General features: G+C 38.9%; 1 protein-coding gene across 1 annotated transcript; it reads right to left on the bottom strand.

Annotated features, from left to right (window-relative positions):
- Window positions 1–728: 728 nt before the first annotated feature.
- Window positions 729–25,066, bottom strand: HAVCR1 (hepatitis A virus cellular receptor 1). The gene is made up of 8 exons (XM_060006838.1): window positions 25,021–25,066; window positions 22,826–23,158; window positions 19,278–19,646; window positions 16,038–16,136; window positions 12,473–12,528; window positions 9,342–9,456; window positions 8,452–8,488; window positions 729–831 (listed from the first exon to the last, which is right to left on the bottom strand). The coding sequence occupies exons 1-8, from the start codon at window positions 25,064–25,066 to the stop codon at window positions 729–731; spliced, it is 1,158 nt and encodes a 385-aa protein (XP_059862821.1).
- Window positions 25,067–25,329: the final 263 nt, after the last annotated feature.

The raw sequence follows: 25,329 nt of genomic DNA, 5'->3' as shown, positions 1-25,329 counted from the left end.
ACAGCATAAATCATGTGGCAATTGATTTTCTTCCCCTGGTGTCTCCATGGTCCACTCACTACGCTAGCTTCTTCTAACTGCTAAAATACCCATCCTGGTCCCAGGGAAAGCAATTCTATTTCCAGAGCCCTGAGAAACCAGATCTACCTATAATGGCAAAATCACACTCACATTTTCCCATTGTGTAAATAAAAACCTGTACACTCCCATGATTTGAAACCCTTGGGGGCCCTAAGGAATATAACATTTGAAGTTACTTGATTAAAAAAAAAGACAATCATGAAATGCTTCCAAGTTAAGTCCTTTAAGTCCCAAATTGGATTTGCTGATTTTAAGTGGTATTCAGCTCTTCTTGACAGCTTTGGTAACTGAGGTAGTAGTGTTTATTCTGTCTCCCCAAGGAGAATTCTTGATAGAAAACAGGATTCATAGGGTCTAAAGAGAATGTACAATTCTAAGGAATAAATTTCATGTTTTGGAGAGAGCTCTGCAATGACCAGAAAGATTGAACCAGTTTTAGTATAAAAAATTAGGACAATGTTACAGAGGTTGACGGTACACAGATGAGCTAGACTCACTCTACCCAATATCACCGACTGGTTGGAATGCCATGGGAAACTGACGGAAAAATTGTCCTGCTTCATGAAAGGACTCTGGCACAGTGATATCTGGTCACTGTCTTCCACAGTCAAGGGCATAACGCCTTAGAAGGCCACTGGATCCATGACTTAATGAAGGTCATCAATAATGTAGATATTGTCTTCTGCTCGGACAGGCTTCAGAGCTGCATTTTTCAAAGCTCCAATGTGAGAGTCCCTCAACGGAATCACACTACAGAAAGAATAACATGAGTAAGAGAAAAGCAGACCACTTCTCAAGTATGAGCAGTGCATTTGTTTATGTTCAAGCAAGAATGGGTATTTGCATTTCCCAGAACCCCATTCACACAGCCTATGAAATAAATAGAAGCTTTCAGAGTTGTGAATATGAAATTTCAGGAAAGTCTGTTTAATAAGCAGGTAGAAAACCTCAGCAGTAGTTTCAAAAACCTCAGACTGGTCTCCTTCTAGAGTCTCATGTAATAGAATACAAAAATTGAAAATCTAGGGACTTCCCTGATGGTCCAGTGGTAAAGAATCTGCCTTCCAATGCAGGGGATGCAGGTTCGATCCCTGGTGGGGGAACTAGGATTGCACATGCCATGGGGCAACTAAGCCCGTGTGCCAGAACTACTGAGCTTGCAGGCCTCAGTGAGAGAGCCCTCATGCTGCAAACTACAAAGCCCACACACTCTGGAGCCCACGTGCCACAACTAGAGAGAGAAAACCCGTACACCACAACTAGAAAGAAGCCCATGCACTGCAACAAAAGATCCCACATGCCTCAAAGAAGATCCCATGTGCCACAACTAAGACCCGATGCAGCCAAATAAATAAATAAATATTTTTAAAAAAAACAAAGAAAGAAAATCTAAGAAGACAAACATCAGACATCAAATTGAAGTACTAAACCAGTATACATATTCTCAAAGACGGCTAGGAAATGGTTTGGCTAGTGTTTTTCCAACTGTGGACTGTGACCCTTTAGAGAGGGTTATTAAATCTATTTAGTGCTCTATATCCTGTTTTTTAAGATAAATATATATAAGTATACAAAATATCAGAGCATACTGGTATAGTAAAATAGTATTGTTTCATCAAAGTGTATACTAGATCATGGAGTCAAAAATCTTACCATGCCTTAATGGTCAAAATTAGAAAGCCATGGGTTAAATGACTTTTATAACACATATGCTCACACATCAATATGAATAGGTCATTTGTGGAGTTTTGATATTGCTACTCTTTTATAATTTGTAGTGTATACAGTTACTACTTTTTATTAGTTAAGCCTGCCCAGAAATGATATGAAATGTACTACATCTTCATTCAGCTCTGATCTTTAAACGGATTAGTCACACATGTGTGGAAACCGTTTAGGTGTCAGCAGCTCAAAATGAATCAATGTGATATAGGTGCACCAAAAATAACTTCATGGGGAAATGCTCAGTTTTGGTTTTGTTTTGCTTTGCTTTGCTGTATTATACAGTATTTCCTACAATGAATATTTTCTTTTCTAATTAGATGACAAAAAGTGAAACTTTAAAAAAACGTTAACAGCAAAAGGACAAAAATAAACTAAAAGGATGCTATCTTTCATGCTTTTCTGCCTGTAGGGAGTATTTTTTTTCTTCCATTCCTGGAAGCAGATAGTCAAAAATTTCTATAAGTATAGGTTTTGGACTCTAAGAGACATAAGACTGAGTCTTTTACCTGCTGTGGGGTGTGACCTTGGATGTTGCTTAACATCTCTAAACCTGTTTTCCAATCTGTAGACTAAGAATAATAATAGTGCCTATGAAGGGTTTACAGGTTCACTGCTGTGAAGGGCATGACTGCAATAATAAAAGCCAATGTTTATGGAACACTTGCAATATGTTTGGCATAGTTCAAGGCATGTTCTGTGGATTGGCTCATATGATTAACTCAGACATAGGAAAGACTATGTAATAACATCCAATGAAAGAGAACTAGGAATAACATCTGGCAGCTTAAGAGGGATGGATTTGGAATCGAAGAAAGACCTGTTTAAAGCCCAAGCTGTACAATCACAGAAAGACAGACAAAATGAAAAGGCAGAGGACCATGTCCCAGATGAAGGAACAAAATAAAACCCCGGAAAAACAACTAAATGAAGTGGAGATAGGCAACCTTCCAGAAAAAGAATTCAGAATAATGATAGTGAAGGTGATCCATGACCTCAGAAAAAGAATGGAGGCAAAGGTCAAGAAGATGCAACAAAAGTTTACCAAAGGCCTAGAAGAATTAAAGAACAAACAAACAGAGATGAATAATACAATAATTGTAATGAAAAATACACTAGAAGGAATCAATAGCAGAATAACTGATGCAGAAGAACGGATAAGTGCCCTGGAAGACAGAATGGTGGAAATCACTGCTGTGGAACAGAATGAAGAAAAAAGAATGAAAATAAATGAAGACAGCCTAAGAGATTCTCTGGGACAATATTAAATGCAACAGCATTTGGATTATAGGGGTCCCAGAAGGAGAAGAGAGAAAGAAAGGACCAGAGAAAATATTTCAAGAGATTATAGTTGAAAATATCCCTAACATGGGAAAGGAAATAGCCACCCAAGTCCAGGAAGTGCAGCGAGTCCCATACAGGATAAACACAAGGAGAAACACACCAAGATACATAGTAATGAAATTGGCAAAAAGTAAAGACAAAGAAAAATTATTGAAAGCCACAAGGGAAAAACGACAAATAACATACAAGGGAACTCCCATAAGGTTAACAGCTGATTTCTCAACAGAAACTCTACAAGCCAGAAGGGAGTGGCATGATATACTTAAAGCGATGAAAGGGAAAAACCTACAACCAAGATTACTTTACCCAGCAAGGATCTCATTCAGATTTGATGGAGAAATCAAAACCTTTACAGACAAGCAAAAGCTAAGAGAATTCAGCAACACCAAACCAGCTCTACAACAAATGCTAAAGGTACTTCTCTAATTGGGGAACACAAGAGAATGAAAGGACCTACAAAAACAAACTCAAAACAATTAAAAAAATGGTCATAAGAACATACATATTGATAATCATCTTAAATGTGAATGGATTAAATGCTCCAACCAAAAGACACAGGTTCACTGAATGGATACAAAAACAAGACCCATATATATGCCGTCTACAAGAGATCTACTTCAGACCTAGGGACACATACAGACTGAAAGTGAGGGGATGGAAAAAGATATTCCATGCAAATGGAAATCAGAAGAAAGCTGAAAAAAAAAAAAAAAAAAAGAAAGCTGGAGTAGCAATACTCATATCAGATAAAATAGACTTTAAAATAAAGAATGTTACAAGAGACAAGGAAGGACACTACCTAATGATCAAGGGATCAATCCAAGAAGAAGATACAGCAATTATAAATATCTATGTACCCAACATAGGAGCACCTCAATATGTAAGGCAAATGCTGACAGCTATAAAAGAGGAAATTGACAGTAACACAATAATAGTGGGGGACTTTAACACCTCACTTACACCAATGGACAGAACATCCAGACAGAAAATTAATAAGGAAACACAAGCTTTAAATGACACAATAGACCAGATAGATTTAATTGATGTTTATAGGACATTCCATCCAAAAACACCATATTACACTTTCTCCTCAAGTGCACATGGAACATTCTCCAGGATAGATCACATCTTAGGTCACAAATCAAGCCTGGGTAAATTTAAAGAAATTGAAATTGTATCAAGCATCTTTTCCAACCACAACACTATGATATTAGAAATAAATTACAGGAAAAAAATGTAAAAAACACAAACACATGGAAGCCAAACAATATGCTACTAAATAACCAAGAGATCACTGAAGAAATCAAAGCAGAAATCAAAAAATACCTAGAGACAAATGACAACAAAAACACGATGATCCAAAATCTATGGGATGCAGCAAAAGCAGTTCTAAGAGGGAAGTTTATAGCAATACAACCCTACCTCAAGAAAAATCTCAAATAAACAATTTAAACTTACACCTAAAGGAACTTGAAAAAGAAGAACAAACAAAACCCGAAGTTAGTAGAAGGAAAGAAATCATAAACATTAGAGCAGAAAAAAATGAAATAGAAACAAAGGAAAAAATAGCAAAGATCAATAAAACTAAAAGCTGGTTCTCTGAGAAGATAAATAAACCTTTAGGCAAACTCATCAAGAAAAAGACTGAAAGGACTGAAATCAATAAAATTAGAAAAGAAAAAGGAGAAGTTACAACAGACACCGCAGAAATACAAATTAGCATAAGAAACTACTACAACAAACTCTATGCCAATAAAATGGATAACCTGGAAGAAATGGACAAATCCTTAGAAAGGTATAACCTTCCAAGACTTAACCTGGAAGAAATAGAAAATATGAACAGACCAATCACAAGTAATGAAATTGAAACTGTGATTAAAAACCTTCCAACAAATAGAAGTCCAGGACCACATGGCTTCACAGGTGAATTCCATCAAACATTTAGAGAAGAGCTAACATCCACCCTTCTCAAACTCCTCCAAAAAATTGCAGAGGAAGGAACACTCACAAACTCATTCTACGAGGCCACCATCACCCTGATACCAAAACCAGACAAAGACACTACAAAAAAAGAAAATTACAGACCAATATCATTGATGAATATAGATGCAAAAAATCCTCAATAAAATACTAGCAAACAGAATGCAACAACACATTAAAAGGATCATACACCATGACCACATGGGATTTATCCCAGGAATGCAAGGATTCTTCAATATATGCAAATCAATCAATGTGATACACCACATTAACAAATTGCAGAATAAGAACCATGTGATCATCTCAATAGACGCAGAAAGAGCTTCTGACAAAATTCCACACCTGTGTATGATAAAAACCCTCTAGAAAGTGGGCATAGAGAGAAGGTACCTCAACATAATAAAGGCCATATACCACAAACCCACAGCAACATCATTCTCAATGGTGAAAAACTGAAAGCATTTCCTCTAAGATCAGGAATACGACAAGGATGTCCAGTCTCGCCACTATTATTCAACATAGTTTTGGAAGTCTTAGCCACAGCAATCAGAGAAGAAAAAGAAATAAGAGGAATACGAATTGGAAAAGAAGAAGTAAAACTGTCAGTGCTGGCAGATGACATGATACTATACATAGAAAATCCTAAAGATGCAAAGTAATCCTTATCAAATTACCAATGGCAATTTTTAAAGAACAAGAAAACTACTAGAGCTAACCAATGAATTTGGTAAAGTTGCAGGATACAAAATTAATGCAAAGAAATCTCTTGCATTCCTATACACTAACCACGAAAGATCAGAAAGAGAAATTAAGGAAACAATCCCATTCACCATTGCAACAAAAAGAATAAAATACCTAGGAATAAACCTGCGTAAGAAGGTAAAAGACCTGTACTCAGAAAACTGTAAGACATTGATGAAAGAATTCAAAGATGACACAAACAGATGGAGAGATATACCATGTTCTTGGATTGGAAGACTCAATATTGTGAAAATGACTATACTACCCAAAGCAATCTACAGATTCAATGTAATACTTATCAAATTACCAATGTCATTTTTTACAGAACTAGAACAAAAAATCTTGAAATTTGTATGGAGACACAAAAGACTCCAAATAGCCAAAGCAATCTTGAGAAAAAAAAAAACCAAAAAACAGATCTGGAATCAGACTCCCTGACTTCAGACTATACTACAAAGCTGTAGTAATCAAGACAATATGGTCCTGGCACAAAAACAGAAATTTAGATCAATGGAACAGGATAGAAAGCCCAGAGATAATAAACTCATGCACCTATGGTCAACTAATCTATGACAAAGGAGACAAGGATATACAATGGAGAAAAGACTGTCTCTTCAATAAGTGGTGCTTGGAAAACTGGACAGCTACATGTAAAAAAATGAAATTAGAACACTCCCTAACACCATACACAAAAATAAACTCAAAATGGATTAGAGACCTAAATGTAAGACCGGACACTATAAAACTCTTAGAGGGAAACATAGGAAGAACATTCTTTGACATAAATCACAGCAAGATCTTTTCTCACCCACCTTCTAGAGTAATGGAAATAAAAACAAAAATAAACAAATGGCACCTAATGAAACTTAAAAGCTTTTGCACAGCAAAAGAAAGTATAAACATGATGAAAAGACAACCCTCAGAATGAGATAAATATTTGCAGACGAATCAACGGACAAAGAATTAATCTCCAAAATATATAAACGGCTCATGTACCTCAATATCTAAAAAACAAACAACCCAATCCAAAAGTGGGCAGAAGACCTAGATAGACATTTCTCCAAAGAAGACATACAGATGGCCAAGAAGCACTTGAAAAGCTGCTCAACATCACTAATTATTAGAGAAATGCAAATCAAAACTACAATGAGGTATCACCTCACACCAGTTAGAACGGCCATCATCAGAAAATCTATATTACCATATGACCCAGCAATCCCACTACTGAGCACATGCCCAGAGAAAACCATCATTCAAAAAGACACGTGCACCCCAATATTCATTGCAGTGCTATTTACAATAGTCAGGTCATGGAAGCAACCTAAATGTCCATCGACAGATGAATGGATAAAGAAGATGTGGTACATATAGAGAATGGAATATTACTCAGCCATAAAAAGGAACGAAACTGGGTCATTTGTAGAGACATGGATGGACCTAGAGACTGTCATACAGAGTGAAGTAAGTCAGAAAGAGAAAAACAAATATCGTATATTAATGCATATATGTGGAATCTAGAAAAATGGTATAGATGAACCAGTTTGCAAGGCAGAAATACAGACACAGATGTAGAGAACAAACATATGGACACGAAGGGGGGAAAGTGGGGGCGGGGAGGGATGAATTGGGAGATTGGGATTAACATATATTCACCAATATGTATAAAATAGATAACTGATAAGAACCTGCTGTATAGCACAGGGAACTCCACTTCGCTGTACAGTAGAAACGAACACAACATTGTAAAACAACTATATCTCAAAAAAAAAAGTCCAAGCTGGACCAAATGAAGCAGGCTATTTGGATTTGGAAGTAGGCAGATGTTTCCTACCATTACAGACAGGTGTTTGGGGAAATGACTACATGAATGCATATAAAGAGGATTTCACTTTCCCTGGGCAATGGGGTAGATTTGCAAAAAATTCAAGTGCTATGAGGCCCAACAACTAATGTAAAGGAACAGAGCAGGCTGGGTATGTAACAATGGGGATGGTGGGAAGGGGGGGGAGCTGGAAGCACGTGCCTTAGCCTGTGCCTTTGTATGTCTTCAGCCTGGAGTCATCTTCCTCCAGATCTTTGCAGAACTGCCTTCTGCTCCATTGGGACTCACTCACATAGCCTATTGCCTTGCTCTGTATTCCCCATGGCATTTCTCTGCAAGTTCTAAAAATACCCTGCTTATTCATTTATACGTTTCTGTCTGTTTTGTCCATCTCTTTGGAATTTAGTAGGCATTCAATAAACACTCAATAAACAAAGCCCTGAATGAAATCAAATAACAAACCAAACAACCCATTCAAATGTCCCATCAAACAAAATCTGCAATTTAGTTCTCTTGCTCTAGCGGTCAGGTTTGAGGTACTGTTTCTGGAGCAGTTCTGGCGCAATTCCAGGGAAATACAGAGATGCTAAAAATATCACTGGAAGGTTGGACGGCAATGGAGGTGTTCTATATACTAGATTTTTCAGGATCCAGAGTATAAAATGGAGAGTTCAGAAGGAAAAGAGAGGGAGAGAGAAATTATCCTTATTTTTACTAGAGTAAGAATATCAAAAAGCATTGACATAAACTTTCAACCTTACCGTAGTAGCTCCACCTTGCTACTCAGGCAAAAATATCCTAAATTGGGGAAGAAGTGAGAGAAAATTAAACATGTAAGACACAGAGTTCATGAGATTTTTTTCCCAAACAAGTATATTATTACTGTTATTACTTTGATATGAACAAAATCTGTACAGACCTCAGAAGCTGAAAAAATTAATTTACAAGAAAATATTTTTAAAAAGAAGGGGAAAAAAACCAATCTGGACCCTCACCTGATAACTCCAGGTAACTTTTTTTGAATCTAGGAGCCAAATAAGCCCCTTAGTGTAAAGTATCTCATGTTTACTAATAGTTTAGTGTATTCACCCACATGTCCCAACTTACCTTAATGCAATTATATTTCACTGTAAAAAAAATGGGGGATTGTGTTTCTTCCATAGGTGACAGGTTTTACACACACGCACAACTGGTGGAAGGAGACCAGGAGGCCCTGGATGGCTGCCTTGTGAACCCCTTTGTTCTACTCTTAGCCCTGAAATCATGTATCCCTCTCAATGTCCCATTTGCTTCTGTTAAGTGGGTGTTGTAACACCCTCAACAATTTCACCCCCTATAGGGCCAAAACTTGGTTCTTGAGGGAAGGGGGAAAGGAGGAGTAAACACATCTTATATATTACAATGGTTTGCTGCCTTCCAAACCCCAACTCTACCCAATCAACACTTATTTCTCCATATTTAATTTCTCCTATGGAGAATTTAAATATCATGTTTCTCTCTATGGGACAATAATTTTAAGATAAAGAAAAAATAAAAAAAGAACAAGGTAAAAACCAAGGAAGTTATGTGAAATTCAAATCATGTGGTGTGTAGGGCTACAGGCAGTTTGGCTCAAGAAAACTCCCGCAGGCACAGTCCTGAGGTGACTTACTTTTGCTAATCATGAAAACCAAAAATGTGAGCAATGATACCAAGGCAGTAACACAGACTCCAATGTAGACTCCCTTATTGGTGCTCATCCATGGATCTTGTGCCAGCGTCACAAGCTAAGGAAACATCAGCAGATCAAAAAAAAAAAAATCTTCTTAGAATTATGGGTAGAAAACATTTCTGAAAGTAATGTACACAGACACACTTATCTTTATTGGCCTTTGGCTAGTTCCGGATCATGAGGGGAAGACCAAATGATTTAAAGTTATAACCATGTGGTGAAATTCTAAGACAATTTAGAATTCAAAATGTATTTGGGGATGGTGGAAATGTTTTATCTCTTGCTTGCGGTGGTATTTACAGAGGTGTATACATTTGTCAAAACTCAAACTGTACACTTCAAATGAGTGTGCTTTATTATATGTAAATTATACCTATTTTAAAAAATTAATAAGCTATTTTCATAAATAATCCTCTTATGATATTAAAAAAGAAAACAACAATTTTTGTTCCTATATAAGTTGACGTGGTGGTGTTATCTCAAGCTATGTGAATGTGTTCAATTATTAAAATTGGCCCTTGATTACAAAACTTTTTTTTTAACTAGAATTCAAGATTCCATCTATGTATTTATAAATGGACTTGAAAGTAGATGCTCATATACATGGCCCTGCTTAACAATTAAAATGTTGCACAACTGGAAAGAAATACAACTTTATTTAAATCTCCTAGTATGGTTCATAAGGGATCATCACCTCCCGGAATAAAACCGAAATACGCCACGCATCATGTTCAGCCCCTTTACATAACTTAACTCTAATCCTAAAGAGGCCCCATGGGGTAGGTATTTTAACAGGAAGGAAGTGAAGATCAGAGAAAAAGATTAAGTCTCAAATCTCTTCCTGCATAAGAGTTTAATCTCTGGAGTCAAAATTCCAGCTCTTTTACTTAGTTGCTGTGTGACCCTAGACATGTTATTTATCCTCTCTGAATCTCTGTTACTCTGTCTGTCAAATGCAGATTAAATAGGGTTCTTGGGAAAGATAATTTAGGTACTTCCTGATCAACACTATGAGGAACACAAAGGATGGTGACTTACAATATGAGCTGTCCTTGCTTAAAGGGGGAACAGCCAGTGTCTTGGGAGGGAAAAGCTGTGTAATTACCTTACTTGTGGGGGGTAAAGGGGTTACATGGAACATGGAGTTACAGGAAGCAGGCTTTGCTTCCTTTTTAAAAATATTATGTTACATGAAAACTGCAGTTTCATTTTAGAATGTGCAGCTAAGCATAAAGAAAGGAAAACAAAAATCAACCATAATCCCAACATCCAGAAACAGCCACTATTACCATTTTTCATTACATACTCTTCTAGAATTTTATCCTAGTGTTTTTCTTAACAGAAGCAGTTACTATATTCAATATATACTACAGTATATACACTACACACACACACACACACACACACACACACACACACACATTTTTTGGTCGTGCTGCATGGCATTTGGGATCTTAGCTCCCCAACCAGCACCTGCTTCATTGGAAGCGCAGAGTCTTATTAACCACTGGACCGCCAGGGAAGTCCCTACACTATTTTAAAAGTTAGTTTTTTCATTTAACAATCAACACTGTCTTCTCATGTCAGTAAAGGCACTGCAGTGACAACATGTTTAATGGCAATAAGCGGGCATGCTTAACTGACTAAGTAATTAATCCCTTATTATTGAACATTTAGGTTGTTTATAACATTTTCATGAGTACAAATAACAGCAATGAACATCTTTTCTTATACATCTTCACGTATTTGTTCAATTCTCTCCCTAATATGGAGTTCAGGAAGTTGATTTACTGGGTCGAAATATATGCTGCTTGGTTTCAGGATACCTGGGAGACACCTTGACATCTTCAGAGTCAAGACACAAAAAGCCCACGATTTTGCCTGTTGTGAACTTGCTTCTACTTGCTGCTAAACATACCTGTCCTGCCGGTAACTGAGGTAAAGAACAATCTCATCGTTCAGAATGTTTGTTTCTTTTTTCTTAATCCAGCTATAACAATATAACAGTCATTTACATTGTGGCAGTTCTGCTCTTTAACAGGCATATACAAATTCAGCACATATCCATCAGATCAATCAGGGCCCATACCATAAGAGCTGTTAAAATCTTCAATATCATTCCTATGTAGTGGTGCTCTCGTTGTCACTAAGGTATGTAACATAAGGCCACTTGACCTCACACTAAATAACCCCACTTGCCTGAGCTTGAATTTCTCTTACAATGGCCATGCTGCAGCTTCTCACCAATTGTGATCAGGATGACGCTCATACCTGAAGCTCTTTAGGTTTGTTGCTTCTAAGAATTATTTGCACGTGGTCAAAGGAAAGTTGGTTCACCCAAGGGAGCCAAAAGTAAAGGACCTATTGATAAATTCTTCTAACTTAGGAAGATGAGGTTTTGATGAACATTATAAGAATAAAGCCCCTTAGATTTTTCTCAATCTAACTGTGGAAAAAGTATGACAACATCCTACAGAATCACAAATTTTTTCAAGATGTTAGGACCTTAATAAGTCATCATATGGGGAGGTTTATGTATAGAAAGACTCAGAAGTGGCCTCAAAATTTCTATATAGGAGGACAATTGGGTTGGAAAAGGATATTAGGGGGCCTATGTTTAAGCAAGCACACTTTCATTTATGTAATACTTTTAGTTGGGATGGCCCCCATTCCACCACATCAATTCAAAGCGCGTTACTTCTCTAACGATCACTGAAGCCGTCCTTGGTATGTAACGTTAACGCACGATCCTTGAATTAATTCACTCGTTTTTTCTAATTTTCTGGGCAGGAGAAAGTCTGTAGTGTGTGTGTGTGTGTGTGTGTGTGTGTGTGTGTGTGTGTGTGTGGAGAGAGAGAGTAAAATATCACTTTTCAGGTATTTCTGACAACTAGTGCATCTATATAAACTTTTTAAGTTAATTAAAGCATCCCTATTTAAGAGTCAAATTCTTTTCTTCCTTTATTTGAAATGTGTGGACTAGTCTTACAATAACAATCTCTAAATGTAACTTGCTTCCAGAGAGACATACAAGTGAATCTGGCTAATAAAGTAGGAAGGAATATGCTTACAGTTTGATTGTTATGCCAAAGGGCATCTGGAGACTGGGTCACAGTGCCATACCCATCTGCTCAACAAGAAGGAAAATGAATTAGAAAGACAAAAAGTATTGAATTTTCACTGCAAACACCAAATATATTCACATTGCCTTCTGGTAATGAATGAAAAGTTGAATAATCATATAGCTAAATGCTGTGGGCTTGCAAGAGTTATACCAAGTTACTAACATTTATTAATTTAACCTGTAAGGTTGTGCTTCTTAAACAGTTTTGTCATGGACCCTTCCAAAATGAACCCTTTTTTTTTCTCTCTGTGGAAAAAAATGCACGTACACAGAAAGTTTACCTACAATTTTAGAGCAGTCATAGTGGCCCATTATCAGAAGTAGGTTAAAAATTGCCACTTAAAGTTATGTAATTAATATTTTCATGACAGCTAAGAAGCTGCCAGTGAGGATGCTCAGAGGCCATTGCACATCCAAAGAGCAGAACCACCCCGTTCAAAATAGTTGTTACATTGGTTTTATATTCAAAATGTGTGTGAAATGTACTAAGATATCTGAAATAGGTGGCATCCAACTCCTACATTATATGCCACAGTGCCTAGACATTGTTGCAGAAGTGCTTTAGAAAATACGTTATATCAGCCCCAAGGCCAAAGTATCTTATACTACCTAAAACCCCAATATAAAAGGATATCATGCCTTAAAGTTTTGAATATCCAAATTTTAATAGTGTTTAAAATATCTCGTTTGTCATACAGAACATATACTGTTGGCCCTCCTAAGCAACTATAGGTCAAATACAGGTCTCTTTTTACTGACCACTTTACATCCTTATACCAATTTTTAAACCCCATTTTATAGATGAGGAAACAGATCTGAAATGGTTAAAGTTTCCAACTCTAGTAAAAGACAATAGCCTCGGCTCATAACCACCACACACATTGCATTCCCATTCGGTGAAAATACTGCAGGTCTTATGAATTCTCTAACTACTGACAAAGCTATAAAAATGTCACTGTCTGGGCTTCCCTGGTGGCGCAGTTGTTGAGAGTCCGCCTGCCAATGCAGGGGACACGGGTTCGTGCCCCGGTCCGGGAGGATCCCACATGCCGCGGAGCGGCTGGACCCGTGAGCCATGGCCGCTGAGCCTGCGTGTCCAGAGCCTGTGCTCCGCAACGGGAGAGGCCACAACAGTGAGAGGCCCGCGTACCACAAAAAAAAAAAAAAAAAAAAAAAAAAAAAGTCACTGTCCAGTGGCAATGAAACTGGACTAACTATATCCCCTCATATTTTTACACTTTACATTACTGTGTCTACATTTTATTCATTCCGACACTACTTCTTAGAGAGCCAAAGACAGTATCTACAGTCTAGGCTCTGTGTATGACTTGTGTTATAACCTTAAGTAAGTACTTCAGGTACAGAATGGGTGATGTTGCAAAAACAGCATAAAAAATAAATAAATAAAAACAACATGGACTTGGGTCAGATAAAACTTGACTTCAGTGCTGACAATGTCCCTTGGCAATGTGACCTTGATCAGGTCCTTTGCATATACATTTATGTATGTATGTATGTATGTATATATATATATTTATATTTCTAGCTGGGGTAACCTTGAACTACAAGCTGTTGATAGCACTTGTCTGTCTCATAAAGTTGTCACATTGGAAGATGCACTAAACACCATATTAGACAAATATCAGCTATTACTATTATGTTATAATGAAAGGAGCAATAGGGGGAGGAACACAGTGCAATGGACTTTCCAAACATCACGTCCTTCCTTCCTCACAAACACGCAAAATGAGGAATGCAACAACTGCCCATGGGCACGCAGCCAGTAACTGACAGTTGAATTGGAAGCTATCAATCCCCAAAGCAGAACTAAAGAGCCTCCCCAGTCTGGCAATGGCAGTAAGGAAGGTCTGCCCTGAAAGAATTAAATGAGGTAATATATGACAGTTTGCTGGCACATCCATCTGTCAAAAGGTGGGTAGCAGGCCATATGATGCCCAAACTTCCTTCCAGATTAACATTCTTTGCTTTGTGAGGCTTTAACCCACGGAATTCTGACTGGGGCACTGTAAGGATTTGGCTGGAGAGCCTCACAGACACTGACAAGATGGCAGCAGTCACAGAAGTCATGGGGACACAGCTGCTCCAATGTCTGTTCCATTCTGGAAAGCTCTACCCTGATCAGGTTTTAGTGACATATTTTAGAGAACAATTCTCCACTCCTACTTTCTTCTTCCTCATCGCATAAAAGTGTGGGTTGCAGCTGCTCCTACTGCTGTTACTTTGTATTTTAATCTACTTTCACTTTGTTTCTGTGCCCGGAAACAGTTCACACTAAGGAGTCCACTTTCAAAACCAAATGTCACCATGAGCTAATCCCAAGTGAATTGGTCCCTCTCTGAGTTTCACTTTGGCTCCATTTTAAACTAACCAGCTTGCGGGAATGACTGGCAAAAGGTAGGCCATACTGGGGGTCCACTACAGATTGGCAACTCCTGAGCACGATGAGTCATGTGCACGGGGAGTCTTGCAAAGCTTCACCTTGTTTGGATGTATCAACAGGAACAAGGACACATAAGCTAGCTCTGCATTACAAAGGGGTTCTGCATGTGGCACTCCCCAAATTTACCACCATAGGTAACCGAGGTAGCTGGTAAAGATGACAGGACTCAGCATCACCTTTCTCCATCACAGGAAAGACAGGTCAATCTTACATCTCAAAAGAATATGTACCTACCCAAATTGGGGAGAGTGGGGAAGACTTTTGTTAATTATTAATTAAATTAATATTTAATTCCTTGAAGTCCCTTTAAGGTGACAGTACTGTCCAATGTCTGAGTCTTGGTAATGAGCCCCAAAGCAATGTTCTTGGTACCTTGGCTCCTTCTGCAGTGGGGTGGAATAGCAGAATCTCAGCGGGGCATGCCTCTTTGGTGCCAGTGTCATGTGTCCTCAACCCATCTCAAAGTGTCCATGTGAAATGAAAACTTGACAAGGCAGAAGGGGAGCCTTCTGGCTCTACATAGCCTCTGGGTCTTAGAGGAAGCATAAACACAGGTGACCAGTTTGGTCCGGACCAGCGTAGTTTGGATTTAATTGTTTTAAGGCTCTGGCCCAAGGGAGTAAGCCCAATACTAAGTTTGAAGTCAAAGCTGGTTCATTTAATTTAGAAAAATACTGATATGCATGTGGATGTTCCCAAATCATATAAGCTGTCTATGCCGCTCAGTTGTATGTATTTCTGGACATTCTAAGTAATAGTCATAATTGCCACTAAATCTATCACTTACCTTTTAACTGTGTCCCAAGATCTTTATCTCATTTAATCCTTGCAAGAATTCTACAAAATCAGTAACATTCCATCCATTTTACAAAGGATAAAAACTGATTCAAAGAGGGTAAGACGTTTGTTCAAGTCGCATAGCTGACTGGAGTAGCCAGTGTTGGCACTCAAGGCAGATCTGTCTTATTCCAGAATATGTGTTCTTAACAATGTGCCGATGTTCATCAAAATTTGAAAGCTCCCAGGTGTTCAGGAAAGAAACGGAAGTTACCTGTTAAGCAAGAGTGCGATGGGGAGCCGGTTATATTTGTTTCTTGCTGTGTGGTAGGCTGGGTTTCCACTCTCTGCGTAGGAGAAGATAAAGAAGCTACTGGAATGACAAGAATGGAAGACTGGTGTTCAATTTGTGGAGGAAAATTTCCACCCCCAAGAAAAATAAAAAACAAAACTACAATCAGGAGTTACCCTTTGACTTTCTTAGAAAATATTCAAGGATGGCCTTCAGGCAGTATACTGCCACATAGGTATTTCATTATCATGAATAAATCTGATCTAGAGAATGATCTGGAGAGCTTATCAGTAGACAGAATTATTTCACTTTTTATACTCCTAGGATCCCCCTGAAGCCTACAACAGTGCATCTTATGTAGGACACCCAATTAAACTTTTATTCATACCAATGACGTTGCACTTTTGTGGACCAGGGCCTTGAGGTGGGCACTAATCCACTCTCCCCGCTTCACAAGAACCCCAATCTGGTTTTCCTCACCTTATTCAAGTTCCTAATTATCCATCCACACATCTTTCCAGGGAGATGCACACACTGACCAGCATGGAAAACATACTGAGAATATTTAATTCCTTGAGGTCCCTTTAAGGTGACAGTACTGTCCAATGTCTGAGTTTTTGTAATGAGCCTCAAAGCAATGTTCCTGGTACCTTGGTTCCTTTTGCAGTTGTGTTTTGGTCACTCTTTTTTTTTTTTTTTTTTTGGTGATACGCAGGCCTCTCGCTGTTGTGGCCTTTCCCATTGCGGAGTACAGGCTCCGGACGCGCAGGCTCAGCGGCCATGGCTCACGGGCCCAGCCGCTCCGCCGCATGTGGGATCTTCCCGGACCGGGGCACGAACCCGTGTCCCCTGCATCGGCAGGCGGACCCTCAACCACTGCGCCACCAGGGAAGCCTCCGGTCACTCTTTTTATAAGACTGATTTCCTGTGTTATCTGATTCATCTTCCATTTCTCACCAAAAAGCTTCACCAAGAGTTCTCAGGGTTATGTTTCCTTTTCCTTTCTTGAAATCTCTTCTTTATTTTCTGTCAGACATTTCACTTTACCTGCAGAGTTGACCACTTGCCTCTTAATAAGATCTTTACATCCCTTCCTCTTAGAGCACCACAGAAAATCAGAGCAAGTTAGTGGTGCTGGCTGGACAAGAGTTCCCAAACCTGGGCTTTCCTCATTGCCTCTCACTGGTCTTTCTATTTCCACTCCCCCACCATGGTCTTCACATTTCAACATCATCTCTTCTCTTGTTTTGAACTGTCTTTTGTTTTTGGTGGGGTTTGTTTGTTTGTTTTTGCTTTCCTCTAATGCTCAAATCTGTAACAGTATGTGGCTCTCTTTAGGAACTATAGGAATTAAGAACAAGATGAATCAGAAAGTCAGATGATCAGCGTCTTCAGTCAACTTAAATCCGTGCAAAAGACCTCTTGAGCTTAACTTCATCTGCTAGTTTGGGTCTTTGTGGTCATCTTTCTTTTCTCCTCTGCTCCTACAACTTTATATCCAACCAGTGCATGAATATTTTAGGCAACTAGCATGGACGGGGCACAGAGCACAGAGAGGGAATGGATGTAAAGATAAATTCCCCTGCCCTGGATCTGCTCCAGTGTTCACCTCCTTTCTATACTGTAAAGTTCAACTCTAAACTCAAACTCTTTAGGAAACTATCAGGATGCCTATAAGACTCAACTAATACTATCCCCCAGGAGGTCACATAAACCAACACTTTCCTTCTGAAACTCTGCTTTAAACAAAGGCCGTAACTTACACATGTTCACCAAACAAGGAGCACTAAGCCATCCGCCTCTGCAGGCACAAACTATTAAGAAGCTAACTCAATATTGAGAAAGTCAACAGATGCTCTAGTGTGTTCTCTGCCTGGAACAAAACTATTTTTCTTACAAAGTTTTATGGCTCTAAAATCCCAGTTTTAACCTAAAGACGTCTCTTTAAAACTCAGTTCAAAGTCCAATCCTTCAGATCCCTCCTGGTTGAATATAGACATGGTTCAACGGGAATGAAGGGAAATGGATATGTTCCATCAGACTTTTTCGGCTAAAAGGTTGTGATATTTGTGTTATTCCTCAGGATCCAGAGCCACTTTAAAGTGCCAAAGGGTTGTGGAGGCTTTGAGAACCTCCACTAAAAAGTTACATTTTTAATCCAAAAAATAGAAAGTTTGAACCTAAACATGTCCTCAGAATGGCAAGCTATTTCCCCAGCTTTAAGTCAAATTATTCTCCACTTGTATTAACCTAAACTTTAATCTAACATAAAGTTGAACTATGAACTATGTAGCCAGAATTGAAAAAACAAACGTGTGCACTCTAAATCCCATAAGTCCTTAAATCTGATGTTTACTTTGTCATCAGCATAAATAGCATTACTCTGCTACATAAATAAATTAAAGGATGCCAGAAGCAAAACTGTGTAAGTCACTGACACCCTGAAAAGACAGGGTAATTGTATGAAGGCTTTTCCAGTGAGAATGCCAGATCAGGACAAATTCATCCAAACATAAGCTCTATGTTCATAATAGAAGGCAGCAAAGGCCCAACATTCAAATTAAAGGGGACAATCTTGACTCAACCATTTTCTATTCGTATGACTGTCAACACTGAACTTAGACTCTGTGCCTCGGTCCTCACAAATGTAAAATAGGATTGAATCACACCTACAAGGCATAGGATTGTCATAAGAATGAAGTGGCTTAATACTTGTAAAGCAGTTAGCATGGTTCTAGAGTAAACATGAACTTCACTGAAATCTTATCCTCAAGTGTTGGGTGAGACTTCAGAATGGATTAAATGATCTCTATTCAGAGCTCCTTGTAAGGACAGGATCTCATTCACCTGACCCTGTTCTGGCATTCCCTATTTTTCCTCATAAGTCTGTGGTCAACTGGGCCAAATCCCCACCATCCTCCTTAGATGTCCAAGATCAGTGGTCTGGCTTTTTTATTTCTTTTCTTTTTTTTTTTTTTTTTGCTATTAATGAATTCCTTTGAGAATCTGATAAAAAGCTATAGGGTCTCCTCACTCTGAAGATGCTTATACATACAAAAGGTGAATATAACATGGGACGGAGGTTCACAGATTCTGTGAAGCCAGGTTTGGAAGCCTGTTCAAATCCTTACCCCAGATTGCACTTCTGCCTTAACACAACACCCTGGATGGTCTATATCCTCCCTTTTAAAGCCTTCTGGGCTCAGAAGCACATCTGTTTACCTGGCTGGAGGTTCTCTGTGGGTGCTGGCACTGGAAGAGCAGAGGTAGAGGCCCTCGTTGTTGTTGGAGCAGTGGTGACCATCATTGTTGGTAGAGCAGTAGTGGTCATCATTGGTGGTGGAGTAGTAGTACTGGTAGTTGGTGGTGGAGTAGTAGTAGTGGTAGTTGGTAGAGTAGTAATGGTGATCGTTGTTGTTGGAGTAGTATTAGTGGTGGTAGTTTGTGGTGGAGCAGTAGTGGTCGTCATTGGTGGTGGAGTAGTAGTGGTGGTAGTTGGTGGTGGAGTAGTAGTCGTGGTAGTTGGTGGAGTAGTAGTAGTGGTGGTCATTGGTGGAGTAATAGTGGTCATTACTGTTGTGGTAGGTGGAGCTAGAAATCAACATGAAAGCAAGGATTCATCAAGCAGCAGGAAACAAGAGTCATGTGCTGGGCCTGTGCACCAACACAACCACTGGGACTGTGCCCAGGCAGAAGTGAGCACTTATCTCCCATGAACTCAGAGTTCTCCTCACTGGTCAACTAGAATATGTGACTGAGGAGGGAGTGAAGACATGTTCACAACAAGGAAACAGCTGCATTGAAAGGAGTATATATGGGGAGGTTTGGAGATAAAAAAATGACACCTGGGATTTGTATCGAAGCCCTTTGAAAAGACTAGTCCCGCATATCAGATTTATGTATCTTCATAAACGTCCGTGGGGTAGGGAAAAAAGTCTAGAGCCCGAAGCCGTGTTTGTCCTCAGTAACGTGTGACTAGGAACTAAATAGTAGTTCCCAAGAACCAGAATATTTACCAAACAAATAGCATTCCGTTCAGTCAGTCCTAAGGGTACCCTCCCAACAGACCTGCATCCTAAATGTGGATTAATTCACACCATTAACAAATGCTAGATAACACAGATGCCTTGTGCATTTGGTTTGAAGGTGGACTAGACCTTTTAAGGTTCCTTCCTTCCTAAGGGATAATAACAAAAGGTAATGACTTTGTCTCTGTCCAGAGTCAGAAATGGTATAGGACTCCAAACCACTTACTGAAGTCCTCAGAGCTACCCAGAGAAAGAACTGCAACTAGGATTAACCCAAAACACAGTGCCTGGCACAAAAGCAGAAATTGTAGGATTGAATCAAGAATGTGTACTTTTTTCTCACCAGGCATCTTTTTTGCCCACAAGAAGTATTCTTAAATTTCAACTCTACTAACTATAAGTTAGAAGCTCAAATCTCTTGAATAGGAGACAATTGGTGTGAAAACTCTTTTGAGGGATTGACGTCAATTTAGTTTGGAAACTAACTAATTTTTGCCTTAAAGAAGAAAAACGTTTTTTTCAACAAATATTTATGAGTGTCTATTATGTACAAGGCATTAGTAAATGTTTTAGGCTTTGGGGGTCCTGTGATCTCAGTGGTAATTGCTCAACTCTGTCAGTGTGAAAACAGCCATAGACAGTATATAAACTAATGGGTGTGGCTGTGTTCCAATAAAACTTTATTTATAAAACTGTTGGTGAGCCTGTTTTATAATCTGATCTGGTCCTAGGGCTACAGTTTGCTGACCCTGCTCTAACAGTGTAGTTAGAGGTTTTTAAGAAGAGTGCAATCCAATCCCCTCCCTTCAGTTTGAAATCAAATCTAGAGAAAAAAGGAAGCAAGCAAAAAAGTCTGATCAAAGGCTATAAAAAGGAAGAAACCTAACTGGCTTGTTTAACTAATGTGTCTTCCTCAGTGGTAAGTATTTTCTGAGGAAGAATCTAGGAAACTAAGGGTAGAGGAGCTGCTGAGGAAGAGCCCTAACAGAAGGTTGAAAAGTAAGCTGATTCTGTGAAAAGTGCAAGAAAACTTAAGCAAAAAATTGGATTGGAGGCAGAGAGTCACTTTGGCTCAGTTACGGACCCGTTTCCCACTGGACAGAGCAGTGGCTTTGTAAATATTCATCTATTAAAGAATTTCTAAGCACTCTAAAAGTCCCCTACTGGGACCTCCCTGGTGCTGCAGTGGTTAAGAATCCGCCTGCCAATGCAGGGGACAAGGGTTCGAGCCCTGGTCTGGGAAGATCCCACATGCCGCCGAGCAACTAAGCCGGTGCGCTACAACTACTGAGCCCGCGCTCTAGAGCCTGAAAGCCACAACTACTGAGCCCGCAAGCCACAACTACTGAAGCCTGCGCGCCTAGAGCCCATGCTCCGCAACAAGAGAAGCCACCACAATGAGAAGCCCACGCACTGCAATGAAGAGCAGCCCCCACTCTCTGCAACTAGAGAAAGCCCGTGCGCAGCAACGAAGACCCGACACAGCCAAAAATAAATAAATTAAAACAAAACAAAAAGAAACAAAAAAGTCCCATACTAATTTCTTTCTCTATCCTTTTTAAAAAATATTCAGCCAGACCAATCAGATAATTTCACAACTCCAAGAATAATCTCTTCTCCACACGTTGCCTCGTCACATGTCTACAGCTCCAGCCTCTTTTGGTGTCTTTAAATTGCCTCCTACATATAGGTTCCCCAGAGTCAGCTATTTGCTGCATCAGAATTGACCTTATTTTACCTGCCTTTATAAAGGACACAAGCCAAGTACAAAAGTTGGGAGATTGCAATATCAAGTTCATTTAAATCAAAAAAGAGTCATAGCTTATGAAGGCCACAGGTATTGGATTCTGTTGTCAATAGAAGACTTTAGTGGGAGAAGGTTCATTAGGTAAGAGCATCAGAAACCAGGAAATCCTGAAGAACCTGCTCCTTTCATCAAATGGCAAGAAAAATTAGGATGTCTACATCAAGATGGAAAAATGTAAACTTCCCAGATTTTTGGATTTTATGAAATTCTTAAAAGGAACAGGTGAACGTTATTGAGATGCAAATGTTTTCATACTGCAATAAAGCTATTTTATTTTTTCAACAGTCAATTTAGTGATATGGTGTGAAATATGCTTCAAAAAATCCAAGACAGGACAGAGGGAGGGGGTGAAACTATATAGGCTTATACAATATATATGCAACAAGACTGAGTTGATGATTGTTAAAGCTAAATGATACATCTACTTGACAGGACCTTATATTACCTATTTTATATGTATGAATTCTCTATAAGTCTTAAAATGTTAAGACAGGACACTTGAGAATTCTTCTAAGACATAACCTCAGAGAAAATGGCAGTTCTTCAAGTGGAATAAATTTACCTCCATAAAAGTGTTCACTATATTTCACTGTGGAACAGTGAATGCTTTTTCATGAACCAACTAGCATTTTTGAAGCACTGCTTTAGGAGATAGTTTGCTGACTGGGAAGATCTCTAGACTATGGTCTTGAATCAAGGTTAGTCTTTTTTTTTTTAATTAATTTATTTTTTATTTTATTTATTTTTGACTCTGTTGGGTCTTAACACTTCATTCTACACTAATAGAAGTTATCCTATTCCAAAAGTTATTAGAAAACAAGATTATAGGAACCTCCTCTTTCCCTAATAAAGGAAGACAGTTAATATCAAACAGAAAACTCTTATCTCTGGGAACCCACAGGAAGTAATTAAAGGAAGGAGGAAGACAAGCTCACCTGGCTTTATACTCAAGTCTAGGGTGAATTTTATATCATTGAACCACCCTTTCTTCTCAACACGGCAACAATACAAGCCACTGTCAGCCTGGGCTGCATTCTCTATGGTCAAAGACACATCTCTTTCACCAATGTTTCCGTTTAGCTTATAACGTTTGTCCTTCTGAAAGGTGACACTGTATCCATTAGTCCAGATAATGTCACTTCCACAGCGAGTTAAAGGACATGCCCCTCGGCCCCAGCACATGCTCGTGACTTCTCCACCATAGGTGCAGGGTAGCCTGACAGACTGACCCTCCACTCCAGTCACTCGTGGGTAAGACGTTACACCATCTGTAAATAAAGAGAAACCTGAGCATGAGGTCTCAATATTTTAACTTTAATTTCATTCTCATTTTTTTTCTTTATATAGCTTATTTGGTTTGTAATCATCTGACTATATCTTGAGTTTTAAAATTTAGTATAAGCATTTTTCTATGTTAACATATTCTTTAGCAGCGTTACTATTTACTAGATATATCTGTAGATAAAACATCATATAAACGTTTTCCTGTATTCAGGATTATTTCCTAATAGGAAAAGATTTCCAAGAAAGAAAGTATCAGGATAAAGGGCAGGAATATATTCAGTCTCTTGGTGAATATGACCAAATTTCTTTCCAAAAGGTTTGAAACAAATGATACTCCAGTAATGCATGAGTGTGTGTGTACTTCATCCTGTGTTTGACAGGTATCTGCTTATTTAATAGGTAATACATACATGCGGCTTTTCCTCTCCCCTAGATTCAATCACTGTCTCAGTTGAAATCTGTTTTAAAAAGTCTATTGCATTTAAAGTTTTGATTTGCAATTTTTATTGCAATTTTAAAAATTGCTATTGCAAATAAAGTCACCTCACAACCCCTCTCTTATTTAAAAAAAAAAAAAAAGCAGAGCTAATGTTTTACTTAAAGCAGCATTGACTAGAAGGCAGAAGCCTAGTAAACTCTTTAGAAATCAGTTCTTAGAAAAAAGGGTTTATAATAGTTTCAGGAGGAACTGAGGCTTATCATGCTTTACGATCAATCCAAAAAATTTAAGCAGGGATCCTTTCTCGTGAGTTGATGACAGCCCTGCAATGCAGGTGGTAAGGTCCACCTACCCAGGTGAAACCAAAAAATCGGAGAATATTCGATCAAATACTAAATTTTGCCTCTTAAAAACAAATAGGCAGGAAAACTCTCTCCTGTGGCAGTGGCTTAAAAAACCCTGCATTGCCAAATGCAGTCTGGGTGGTCCTTGAAAGAAATCTGAGATTCAACAGTTAATCATAGTTAGGACTGAGCTGTGAGTTTGGGAAATGCTCTGGGAATAAAACACTCATCGTTACATAAATTAAGAGTCTATATTTTTCACTGTAATTCTGATAATATTTAATTTTGCTTAATGTCATTTTTGGACTACAAAGGTAATACATGCTAATTATAAAAATTTAAGTTTTAGAAGTATAATTTTAAAATGTACTTTCCTCACATTCCCACCTCTAGAGAGTGTTTTTAAAACTTAGGATATGTCTATTTCTAAAATTTTTCCCTATCTCACAGAATGTTTTGAATTAACATATTTTTCTTTTTAAATTTTTTTTTTGGCCACACCGCGAGGCATGTGGGATCTTAGTTCCCCAACTAGGGATCAAACCCTCGCCCCCTGCTTTGCAGTCACGGAATCTTAATCACTGGACTGCCAGGAAAGTTAAAATATTTTCTTTTTAAAAGAAATAGTTGCACATGGTTAAAAAAAATCAAACGGCACAAAATGGTACAATAAAGCACTCGTCTCCTTGCCACCCTATCCCCTTTTCTTCTTCCCGTCCCCTTCCACACCGTGATAACAACTGTTACTCTTTGCTACATACACTTGAGTAGTTCATGCATACACAACCATCTACCTACTCCTTTTTTTGGTTTCAACACAAATGGCAGCACATGTCATCCTGTACTGCATGGTGCCTTGTTCACCTACCCATAGATTTTGTAATTCTTAGCATTTGTGCAATTTCTTTGGTTTAAGGTGTCAGCCTGGTTCTTTGGTCACTAGTTGACCCCATTACCTTCCAACAAACCCCAAGAACACCTACCCTCCCCCACCACACCCACACCCCCACACACACTCCCCCTTCCTCAGCGCTTCCAAAGTACAGCCCACCTATTCACTTACCTGTCAGAAGGAGTATGAGGCCCAGGATGGCTACCCACGGATGCATGATGGTATCGGCCTGAAGGAAACACAGAGCACGCTGGTTGGTGTGCCCCCAAACCAGATGGTATCAGAACGAGTCTTAATTCTCAGATTGCAACTTCTCCTTTCACCCTGATGGGGGGAATCACATAAGACTACCTGCTGGAAACAAGACCATGCAAAGGCTTCAGGTCTGTTGGCTCCAGGTGACTGAGGGCTCTGACCCTTCCAACAGAAAGGCAAAGGTGTCCTCTGAAGCAGTCCCCTCTTCCCCAGCTCCTTTCCTAT

The sequence above is a fragment of the Delphinus delphis genome, chromosome 3 (assembly GCF_949987515.2).
Source record: "Delphinus delphis chromosome 3, mDelDel1.2, whole genome shotgun sequence".
NCBI lineage: Eukaryota > Metazoa > Chordata > Mammalia > Artiodactyla > Delphinidae > Delphinus > Delphinus delphis.
This window is presented reverse-complemented; position numbering and strand designations above follow the sequence as displayed.